Source organism: Acanthisitta chloris, unplaced genomic scaffold (genome assembly GCF_000695815.1).
Source record: "Acanthisitta chloris isolate BGI_N310 unplaced genomic scaffold, ASM69581v1 scaffold19653, whole genome shotgun sequence".
Classification (NCBI taxonomy): domain Eukaryota; kingdom Metazoa; phylum Chordata; class Aves; order Passeriformes; family Acanthisittidae; genus Acanthisitta; species Acanthisitta chloris.
This window is the reverse complement of record NW_008666781.1, coordinates 1-11,792: the sequence shown is the minus strand read 5'-3', so window position 1 is coordinate 11,792 and position 11,792 is coordinate 1. Positions and strand designations below refer to the sequence as shown.

At 46.4% G+C, this 11,792-nt stretch overlaps 1 protein-coding gene across 1 annotated transcript in view; it reads left to right on the top strand.

Moving 5' to 3' along the window:
• The window catches only part of LOC103799921 (PH and SEC7 domain-containing protein 3-like), a gene marked incomplete at both ends in the record, with an annotated part of 11,047 nt that extends 806 nt beyond the window's left edge, over nt 1-10,241 (top strand). Inside the window, 3 exons of the mRNA XM_009072276.1 lie at nt 4,249-4,361; nt 6,578-6,636; nt 10,152-10,241. Coding sequence (XP_009070524.1) covers nt 4,249-4,361; nt 6,578-6,636; nt 10,152-10,241 — 262 coding nt within the window. The remainder of the gene's footprint in view (nt 1-4,248; nt 4,362-6,577; nt 6,637-10,151) is intronic.
• Between the last annotated feature and the right edge of the window lie 1,551 nt (nt 10,242-11,792).

Genomic DNA, 11,792 nt, shown 5'->3' with positions numbered 1-11,792 from the left:
CAGCAGCCCCCCTTGCTGTGTCTCCCTGAGGCACACAAAAATGTGCAGAACAGCAGAAGCTTCCATGTGGAAAATGCTGTTGAGAGTTTGGTAGCTGCCAGCGTAGGTGTTTGAAAACCCAGCCCTTCAATTTTTCTGCCTTTTTACACTGGAGTCAGACCTCAACAATCTTTGTTCTCGGTACTTTTTTTCTCAGAAAGCAAAATACCAAGTTTGTGTAGCAGTGGCCTGTTAGCACATTGCTGGTGTTCTGGGGTTTAAAGCAATTTAAAATGAGTTTACATCAGCTGGCTGAGGTTACTTAAGTGGGATATTGTTTTTTCCTAATGATGCAAATGTAGGAGATCTGCATGTGCTTCTTAGTCCCCTTGCAAGTGCATTTCCAGGGGTCTGAAACCATAAGACCATGGCAGACTCTGAGGCAGCCCCAGAGTCCTGTCTGCTGAAGGTGGTGGAAGTGAAGCATGCCTGTGCAAGTGAAAACTGCCTGCTCCTGAGGGAGGGGGAGAGGAGCCAAGCTGGAGCACCCGCTCAGCACAAGGCAGGGGCTGCTGGGGCAGTGGGAGGTCTACTGCTCGTTCCAGGTTTTAGCAGCCCTGAAGCGTGATGCTAAATATATCCATCTTTTAAATTGTGAAATCCAACATGTAATTGCTTTGTGGCACATATTTAAGTGGGCTCTACTCCCATCAGATCTCCTGTTAATATTAATAGTCATGACCTTCTCTAAAATATGCCCAGGCTTGTGTGGGACTTAAGCAAGCCAGGGGTTTGTTGAGGTTTCAAGACTAGCTGCAGCAACTGCTGGCTACATGCCCTGAGCATGCAGCAGCAGCCAGGGACAGAGCATCGTCCTGAAGCCTGTGGAAACTGAGGTCTGCTGTGTTGCACTTTGCAGAGAGGAAGAGGTAACAGTGCTGTTGCTGCTGGCTTGCTGACAAGCTGTGGTTTGTTAAGTATTTTGGAGCCCGTGGCAGTCACCCAGACCCATGCTACCTCCAGGCTATGGGAGACTGTTGTGCAGCCTCGATGGCAAGTCTGGGACTTGCGAAGGGTTTTTCCTTCATTGCTCTGCTGTGCTTCCACACCTTGGACCCACGTTGCCCATGCATCTCCTAAGCGCATCCTCTGGCATCTTTCACCAGGCTGTAGGAGGAGAGACAGCTACTTTGGCCCCTCTCACAGTCCATTTTGGCATCCAACCCTGGACATGGGGAGAGCAGACTTGAGGCTGCTCAGGGAACTGTTTAGTAAGGTCCCCTGGGAAAATGCTTTTGAAGATGTTGGGATCCTTCAGCACTGGTCACTTTTGAAGCACTGCCTCCTAATGAGACAGGAACAGGCAATTGCTAAATGTCACGAGTCAAGCAGACAAGGCAGAAGCCTAGCTTGGATGACCAGGGAAGCAAGGTCAGGTGACATGGGAGGAATACTGAGATGCTGCTAACTGCTGTAGAGAGAAAATTCATGCAGACGAAACTCAGTTGGAGTTGAAAGTGGACAGAAATGTGGGGGACAACAAAAAGAGTTTTTTTTAAAATGTCCCAATGCTCAAGAAGTGCAAGAAGGATATCTCTAGTAACTACAGGCCTGTCGGTCTCACTGCAGTGCCTGGTAAAATCATGGAGAAGATTATTATGGGACTTAGGGTAAAACACTTGAAAGAAAACATAGTCATGGGCCACAGCCAGCAGAACTTCATGAAGGCAAGGTCCTGCTTGTCCAACCTAATTTCCTTTTATGACAAGGTAACCCACCCAGTAGATCAAGGGAAGCCAGTTGATGGAATTTTTTGGATTTCAGTAAAGCTTTTGATACTGTTTCGCACAGGATCCTTCTGGACAAAATGTCCAGCACACTTCTGGAAAATCATGTCATGTGATGTTTGAGCAACTGGCTTATGAGTCACGCGCAAAAGGTTATGGTGAATGGGTTTAGGTCAGGCTGGTGACCTATCACTAGTGGGTTCTGCAGGTCTCCTTCTTTGTCCCAGTGCTCTTCAACATCTTCATAAATGACTTGGATGCAGGACTTGAAGGTATACTAAGTTTGCTGATGATACTAAATTGTAAGGAGCCATTGACTCACTTGGAGACAGAGAGGCCCTGCCCTGCAGAGACACCTACAAAAATTAGAGGGCCGGGCAATCACCAGCTGTATGAAGTTTAACAAAGACAAGCTCCAGGTTCTGCACCTTGGCGTGTACAACCCTGGACATATGGACAGATTTTGGTGCAACAATATAAAATAGATATAAAGCTATTAGCCCTCCTTCAGATGCTCTCTACGAAGATGGTGAACAGTTTAGAGGGGAAGCCATACGAAGAATGGCTGGGGTCACTTGATCTATTCAGCCTGGAGAAGAGGAGACTGAGGGGACACCTCATAGCAGTCCAGAACTTCCTTGCAAGGGGAAGCAGTGGGGCAGGCACTGCTTTCTTCTCTCTTGTTATCATTGACAGGATCCAAGGCAATGGTATGAAGCTTTGCCAGGGGAGGTTTAGGTTAGATATTAGGAAGAGTTTTTCACCCAGAGGGTGGCTGGACACTGGAACAGGATCCCTGGGGAAGTGGTCACAGCCCCAAGCCTGACAAAGTTCAACAAGTGTTTAGACAGTGCCCTCAGGCACATGGTGTGATTCTTGGGTGTGTCCTGTGCAGGGCCAGTAGTTGGACTCAGTGGTCCTTGTGGGTCTCTTCCAACTCAGAGTATTCTATGATTCTGTGGTCTTCCTGGTGGACAGAAACTCATCTGTGTAGCCCTTGGCAGCAGCATTGCATCAGTTCCTCACTGAGAGTGAGGAACCTGCTTTGTTTATTTACCAAACATTCTTTCATCAGTTGCTTTTCTGAGTCAGCTTCCAGGGGGTAAAGGTGCTGAAGAGGAGGAGAAGAAGGTGTAGGTTGGTGGTGCCTGGCATGGGCAGGGAGTGTCACAGAAAGAGCTTGAGCTGGAGAAGGAGACAGAAAGACGGCTAGTTGTCAAAATGTAACCTGGGAGCACAAGGTAGTAAGGGCAGAGAAACCCTGTGTCAACTCACTTTTATCTACTTTTAAATTGGGTTATTTGCAATACATTACATGTGAAATTAAGTTATTACCAGGCAGATCACACTCTGTATGGGTGCGAGATTGCTGCAAGTACAGCCTGTCTCTGACCTTACATCAAAGAGAAAAAATTAAAGTTTATGCATTGAGGCAAGATAGACATGAATGTTCCAGCAATATATTCCATGCCTCTCAGATCTGGTGTTAGTTTCAGTCTCATGGGGTATTAAAAAATTGTCAATTAGACACTCATTCTGTATGCTGTCTTACTTCGGACCCTGAAGGTTTGTGTTTTCAGGCTTTTCTTAGAAGCGTCCTGACAAATGAGCATAGACTGGTAACACTGAGGTCATCTCTTGGCTCCAGGATGTGATGATTTTGGAGAGTTCAGAAGGTGATCTTTGGCTGTGAGGCAATTTTTTTAGCAAGAAGAATAGCAGCATGGTTAGGAGGAGGGGTGGTCAATTTTGGAATAAAAGAGAAAGATGTGTGTGTCTCCCATCCCTCTGCACATGTTTGCTGGCTGTATCTGGTGAGCATGAACCCAGGAGGGCCAGGTTGTTCCTCCTGCTGTTAGAAGCTCGGTGGGAGATGTTGTGACTCTTGCCCTCTTCTCCAGATATTTTCTGCAGATCAGGTAGTCACACTGTCCTCTGCATGGCAACTGGTGTGGTCCTGGCCACTGTGATAGGTGACCTTCCAGAAGGAGGACCACACGTTTGGTGTGAGCTCTGAGTCTGCAGTGCACCTACTTGACTTCATCACCTGGAGTAGCTCCCCTGATTTGGAATGGAATACTGCTGGGTGTAAAGTTAGAAAGTGCAGGGCTGACAGGCAATTAGAAGAGGACAGAGAACATCCTGGATGCCTATCATGCACAAACAACACCTGCTCCAGTTTCTTCCCCAAAGGAAAGAGGCTAAAAATAAGAACAGCTCTTTCAAATGGTGGAATTACTTATTGGTTTGTATATTCCATGACTGGGACCAGTGGTAATTTAACTCTTGCTTCATTTACTGTATTACTGGAATTAACTGCACATGGAATAATAGCGCATTTTGCAAGAAAGGCTCCTTGGAATCAAATGCCCGGTGTGTGCTTATGTACTTCTTGATGTGTAGTGTGCTTTAGTCTGTGTGCTGTGCAAAGCAAAAAGAGATTTATTACTTTAATTTCACTTTTTTCCTCCTGTTCTTTTAGGAGTTTCTTTAAAGCCTTTTCACTTATTGGAGAAACTCAGGAACGAGAAAGAGTTTTAATCCATTTCTCCAGCAGATACTACCAGTGCAACCCAAACACCATTTCTTCTCAAGGTAACTTTGTTTCTAATACAAAGGTGTATGTTTACCTTTCCCTTTGTTCTCACCTTCAATAACATGTATGATGTATGCCTGGGAACTGAAGCTGTGTAGTTGCTGTATCACACCTTTGAGACTGCCTGGGCTAAGCATTGAAATCCTCCACATTCTCCACACATAGCTGTGGAAAATCTGTATTTATCCCCAGCAGGAAAGGTGTTTAGGCTTCCTCAGTGTAAATCCTCAGTTCTAGCTCCTCCAGGTTTGAATGTCCTCAGTTGTAGTTTCTGGTCTCATTGACTTCAGTGTATATGGGTACTTGTACTCTACCTGAACACATGTGGACAAGAATGGGTCCCATCTCAGGTGGAAGAGAAGCTCTTTGCTTTCTGTACTCCATTCAGTGCCTGTGTCTGCATGCACTGGCAGATGGCATGCCAGTTCTTGCCAGTTGTGGGGGTGAATTTTGGGTGCTGTATCCAGACCCTGGCATGGTTTCATACCAACTATCTAACATCAGTCAGAGTGCTCTGTCCTTGCCAACATTTGCAGTCATTTTGGAAATGGATGAGGGAAACAAACAAGCACACAGATCAAACCTGAGAAAATTGGCATTGGAGAAGAGGACAAACTGTCTGCTGGCGTAGCTGCTGTGTTCAGCCAGCCATGCTGGTAGAGGCACGTGGCCCTGTGATTATAGTGCAGGCTGATCACATGCTGAGAGAGGGAGGAGGATGAGAAAGAAAGCAAGCACAGGCTAAACTGTACCTTTAATCTCAAGTGTAAGTGAGAAGGAGCTGCTACAATTGGAGGTACTGCCATGCTTTCCTATGCCTTGCTTTGTGACCTGCTGCTGTTGCAGTGAGGTGATGTTTGTCCACTTTGCACCTGCTCAGCTTTACTGGCTGTCATGCTGGGGAAGGGAAGAGCTAGCAGTAAGACAGGATCTGCTCCTATGTTATCTGTCATCTGCCTATTGCCTTTTGTGTTTCAAGACACTGTAGGCAGTTGTGTAAATGGGTGCATCCTGTCCAGACTGAAGTAATGACTTGCCTGTTCATGTGGCAGCCTTTCTCTAGCCTAGGGTACAAGAGAGAAATTGCCACTTCTGAGCCTGAGTAAGCATTTAGGTCAAAGGGAGTTCTGAACACTTTGCCCAGGATCTTAGCACTGTGTGCAGTTTTGAGCACCACAATATAAGAAAGACATAAAACTATGAGAAAGTATCCAAAAATGGGCTAGGAAGACGGGGAAGGGTTGAGAGGAGAAGCTGTAGGAGGAGCGGCTGAGGCTACATAGTTTTCTCAGCCTAGAGAAGAGGAGACTGAGAGGAGACCTCATAGCAGTCTGCAGCTTCCTCATGAGGGGAAGTGGAGGATCTGGCACCAATATCATCTCTCTGGTGGCCAGTGACCTGAGGGAGGGGAAGTGGAGGATCTGGCACCAATATCATCTCTCTGGTGGCCAGTGACAGGACCTGAGAGAGTGGTATGAAGCTATGTCGGGGAGGTTTAGGTTAGCTATTAGGAAAGGGTTCTTCACCCAGCATGTGGTTAGGCACTAAATCAGGCTTCTCAGGGAAGTGGTCACAGCACCAAGCCTGACAGAGTTCAAGAAGTGTTTGGACAACACCCTCAGGTACAAGGTGTGATTCTTGGGTGTGTGCAGGGCCAGGAGTTGGGCTTCAATGACCCTTGTGGGTCCACAGGGCCACCTTAGAAACCCCATGAGTACTCTCTACCCCGCATGGAGCCAAGGCAGCATAAATGGCTGACTAAAGTTTTCCAAAATTCAGTCTAATTGAGCCCTGAATGAGGAGGGAACCAGTGAAGGAGGAAAAAGGAGTACCATGTTGCATTGGCTGCACACAAGAGTGAGTGTATTTTACCCTTCCCTTTCTGCACTGAAATAAAGTATGAAGAAAGTGTTGATCCAGACTGCGGTATTGCTATTAGCAAGCAAAACGTGACAGTGTGGTTTCCTGTCTAGTTTGCCTCATCCATGAGTGCTGCAAGATAGTTTTGACAGTTACTAAAAAATAAAAGAAAGACTGTTCTGGCTTGACAGCTGTGTGATGACCTCATAGTTCATTTATTTAATTATGTGTATTTCTTGATAAAACAGATTCTCATAGAGACAACAGACTCAATTAGCCTATGAAGCTCAGTTCTGCTGTTCTTAAAGGTCCAGTCGTGGGTTTGCAGGTGACTCTTGTTATGTCTCTTTTGCAGATGGAGTTCACTGTCTCACGTGTGCCATGATGCTGCTGAACACAGACCTGCATGGCCATGTGAGTATGTACACCTTTGGGTAGACTGCTCGTATCACCACTGTGCTGGGAAGGGGTGGTCTTGCAGCAGGCTTCCCTTGCTGATGGCCTGCTTGTAAAGCCTCAGCAAACTGTGAGAACGCTGTTGTCCTGGGAAGGCCTTTCCAGTACACCTTAGCAGTCATGTGTAGGCTGGCATTGTGCCTAGCTTTGCCATGATACGTGAGGATACTCCTTGTTATCAGGCCCCTGTCTTTGTAGCGTGCTTCCCATCCTTCCATAGTTACAGCAGCTGGCCCTGACCACAAAGCTGTGTTTGGGATTGGCTTCCCCTTTACAGTATGTAAAAACATTGAGGAAGGCAGAAGAAAGAAGGAAGGTGAAGAAGCTTTGGGAAGGTCACAAAGGGAAGGTGATGTGTTCAGGCATCCAGTTGGAGGCAGCAGATCTGGTGGAGCCAGAGTTCTGCACAGCCAGACTATTGACAGGTGTGCTCAGAGCCAGGAGAGTGAAGGGTGGACGTGGACATGCTGAGTGTGAGCCCTGTGTTTCCCCACTGCACACCTGTCCCCACTGCCTGCCCAGGGGAAATAGTATTCTGGTTTGAGTCCTCTTAGTCACACTGGTGCAGGATGCCAGCAGCCTTAGGATGAGTATTTCAGCACCCACAGTGCAATATGCCTGCTATGTATGGTGTTCCACATGCTGACAGGGAGGCTTCCTCTGCCCTGGAGTGAGGATGGGAGAGGGGAAAACACAGGGAGCATGGCATGACGACATGCAGGACCAGTGCCTTCAGAGAGGTGGCTCTGGGGCTTCTCTCTGGCTGAGACCCTCCGCTGTGCTGCCAAGGACTTTTCCAGGAGGGCCTCAATTAGGAACTCTTACACAGCAAGGGTAGTGGATTGGGTAGCAGGAGATGAAGGCATCTTGGGTCTGTCTCCAAGGACTGCTGAGCCCCTATGGGCGCAGCTCTGAGGTCGGTGAAGGTAATAAAACCAAGCCTTGTCTGTTCTTCACTAGGAGTTTTGAGGCCCACCTCCAATTAATTGAATGCTATGTCTGAAAATCATAGAAGCACGAGGGGGAAGGGAGTTAAGAATAATTTTTTTAGCTGAATGCTTAGCCTTCTCCAGCTGGAGAGCATGTCAGTCACATGTGATGGTGAGCAGGGTACAGGAAGGTGCCCCAGTGTGCCTCTTAGCACATGCAATTTCTCTTGAGTACATCTGAGACTTCATGCACAGGTATCCTGCTCCCCAGAGCTATAAGCACCTTGGGTTTCCTGCGCTCCAACCTTCCTGGCCTTGCAGTCCAGGAAGGGAGATCAAATGGTCATGCATCAGCCTGACGGCAATTCCCATTGCTTCCTGCAATGCTTTAGTGGGCCCTACTGTCTTCATTAGGTATTGGAGTAAACAGTCTGTTTAAACCTATCATTGCTGCTTCAGATTTGCAGCTGAAGCCTGGATGACTCTGGTTTTTGCAGTGTGTAACTTTGGAGGCTTAGCCCACTGGCAGTCAATAGTGTGCTGTTACGTATATGCAGCTGTAATATTTGCTAGACTCCTGCTTGTGTCATGTCATGTGTGTGTGTGTTGTTGTATTCCCTCCAACCCCTCAGATTTCGTGTAATTTTGGTCTTCCTTTTATTGCTTTGCATTTTTCCACATAGGTGGTAAGTTTAGCATTTTCGACTTGGAATGCAGCCCTTGCAGATATGCCTAATTGCCTGTTTCCTAACAATGATAATGCTCTGCCACATCCTTACCAGGATTCTGCTAGAGGAGGAAGCAAATGAGTCACAGGGCTTGTCTACACTGAGCTCCATTTGTTACTGACATACTGATCATAAGTGCAGACACTTTTATTTCACAGTAAGCTCAACTGCTCGGAGAGCTGTAGTGCAGCTGCTCTGCCTTCAGTTCACACTTCCATTTAACTCTTGTAGACAAACTCATACTAATCCCTTTATTTATCCCTGCCTTGCCACAGTTTGTTCTCTGTGTAACTAAGTAATTTTTGCTAGCTGTGTCTTGGAGATGCATGCTTGCTTCTCTGCATGGAGGTCATCACCCAGACTGCTAGCTGCTGCGGAGGGAACAGAAGCAGACTGAAGTTCCAGGGAGAAAGGAATGCATTTGCAGGTGTCCTAGAACAGTTCCACCCTGCACGTGAAGACTGCAGTTATGAACTGTACTCTGCAAGCTTAGCAACCAGAGAGCCAGGGTTACAACCTGACTGTTGTCAGGAGTCTTCCTGTTGCGGGAAGCCATGCACTGTGGGAAATGTTACTGCCTGCCTTCTTTCTGCTGGTCTGTGCCGTCTGCGGGCCGTGGGATCTTCCTTTCTGGCTGGGTGAGGTTGATAGTCAAGGTCTGGTGGTTTTCCATCTCTCCCTTGTCATATATTATGGAAAAGTAAGAGGATTATGAAGTCCAAGCTATCATGTAACTCTTAACACTGAATGACCTGTATTACCAACTGGTGCCCTTCTTTGGGCTCCACTCCTGTGTTAATGTGGGCTCTTGCTCCTAACCCAAGACACCGTGATTGCACAGAGCTCTTCTGGTGTATTTTGGCAGCCAAAGCATATACTGGCTGTGAACAAGTCATCTTCACCCCCTTCTCCTGACTGGCAGCGGTGCCATCCCCAAAGATCCCATGATTATCACAGGGCCCTGTTTTCCCTCTGCCTTTACCATGTTTCACAGCTCATCTCAGGCTGCTTGCCTTTCCTTGGGTCTCTTTGGTCTCCTTTTTCAATGCAGCATTGTCATTGCAGCCCACTCACAAGGCTTCCTGCATGCTAAGCATGGGACTTCGAGCACTCAGGGGACTGAGTACAGACACGTTCTCTGAGAGGTAATGGAGACTGGGATTCAAGAGCAGTTTATGGCAGCCTCAAGCCTCTATATGGAGCAGTTCAGGTCCAAAAGAACATAGCTGTTCCCTTCCTGCTCAGTTTGGCAACTTCCAGTCTGAGCATTAGACAGGAAAAGACAGTGATCATATGGACATGGCAAAGCAGTCTCAGCCTGTGAGTCTGAAAAGGTAATGGCCACTCCTGGGTATTTTACTCCAACTCAGGGCAGTTGCTACTGGATGGAAGCATTGGAAATTATAATAGAAAGGTCTGGACAGGGCCTCAGTCAGCTGTTTCCTTGTGCCCCACAGCAGATGCAAGCAGAGCTTTTCCATCACAGACTGATAGAGCCTCTGTAGACATGGGAATGTAGGGTGCCATGCAGATAGCAGAAAGCTTCATGATTGCATTCTTCATTACCCCCTAGTATTAAGCTGTTATTCTTTCTGGATGGGTGTGTGGGCCTTTGGGTGCAAAAGCACCTTCCCTTTTCTAACTATATGCATACAAAGATGCTTGTCTCTGAGTAATCTCATGAATGCTTTCTTAGTGCTGCCTGCCTTAGGTTTAAATGAGATTAGGAAAATGCATTTAATCTGGTGCTGCTCACTCACATCATTTTGGAAAAAAGCATGAATATGATACTATGTTTCTCTGACATCCCTTCCAGAACATTGGAAAAAAGATGACCTGCCAAGAGTTCATTGCTAACCTCCAAGGGATGAACGATGGCAAAGACTTCCCGAAAGGGCTGTTGAAGGTAAGAAATTAACTGCAGAGCATGGCATTCACTTTTACTGAGAGGTGGTTCAAAACAGAACACCCAGCTTGCATTTTCTGAATCTTAATTGTCAAACATGACAAGCGATGGGCACATTTCTCATCCTGGAATTTACATAATATATACAGTGTATATTCTGTTGTTTTCCCTCTTGCCTTCACTTGATAGTGATCAAGACTTTCTGCAGCCTGGAGAGGTGAAACTGAACTCCAGTAGGGTTAGCTGCTGATCTGTGTGCCTTGTAAACTCCTGTGGTCATGCCAACCCAGAGTGGTGTCTCCTGATTAGAGCAGACAGAAGCAGCCACTTGGTTCTGACTTGGAATACACAAGGGCTAATTCTGATTTCTGTGTATCTGGAAGGCATGCGTGTTTTTTTATCAAAGGTGCTTTGGGGTTTCACATTAGAGATGGAGATGTAATTTCAGATTAGAATGTATTGTCTGGCACAGGCTGCTTTGCTTCCGGTTTTGTTCATTAAGTTTGTGCCAGGAGTTAAATCTGAAGAACAAGGAGAGAGGCTGAGCAGGGTGAATCTTGTTTCACTGGCAATAATTACGAGAATGTTTAACATCTTATTTTGTCTGATTGCTGGCATGGAACAGGAGTCTGAATAAAGACAGGTGTGCATATGTGACAGTTCATAATTTTATTTATTCTTGGTAGTGAGAATAAATATACGACGCTGCTGCATCTGAGAGCTGACCCAAAGCCTACTGAAGTAAATCGAAAGAGTTGCCATCTCTTCTGTGAGTTTTCTGTCAGGCAGGTACCTACAAGGGGCAGACTTTGTTTTCTAGTATTGGCGATTTCTTCGGTTTCTCCAGCCTCTTCAGGAAGCTTTTCGTTGGGCCCTCCTGCCTCAGTTCTTACTAAGTAGTTAGCAATATAAACTCACCCCCCTTAATTTTAATGTCTTTAGTTTTAAGTCTGAATACAGAGTATTCATCTGTCAGCAGCAACACTTAAATTATTTTCCCCCCAAGGAATCTCATTTCTCAGTTTGCTATGGAAGGATGTGTTGAGATTAATTTGCAGGCTAATTACAGCCCTTATTGAATAAATAGATCTCCAGACTGTGTTTAAATAACCTTCTGAGTGTACTGATGAGAGACATCCACTGGTGCTCACCTGCTGTTTGTTTTCCTGCAGACAGAATTATGCAGCTGGGGCTGTACCTTGGTGTTTAGTACTGTTCTACTAATGCTAAGGCTGTCTGGCGCCTCCCCAGCCTACCCAAAGTAAGGTCCAGGGCTCAGGATTTATTGGATGTAGACAAATGAAGAAATTTGGTGTCAATATGCCACTTTGAGACTTTCTGCCCTTCTCCATGTGCTGCCTTGATGTCTTGGGGACAGAGATGGCACCCAGCCTTGGTTTTGCAACTGGCTTGTCTGAAGATTTGCTGATGAACTGACTCTCATTTTTTAATCTATCAGTGGATGGGAGTGGAATGAGTGGCGGTAGTTTTGCATTTTGGTAGCTACTGTGTCCACAGCAGCCTAGATCATAGAATCACAGAGTCAACCTG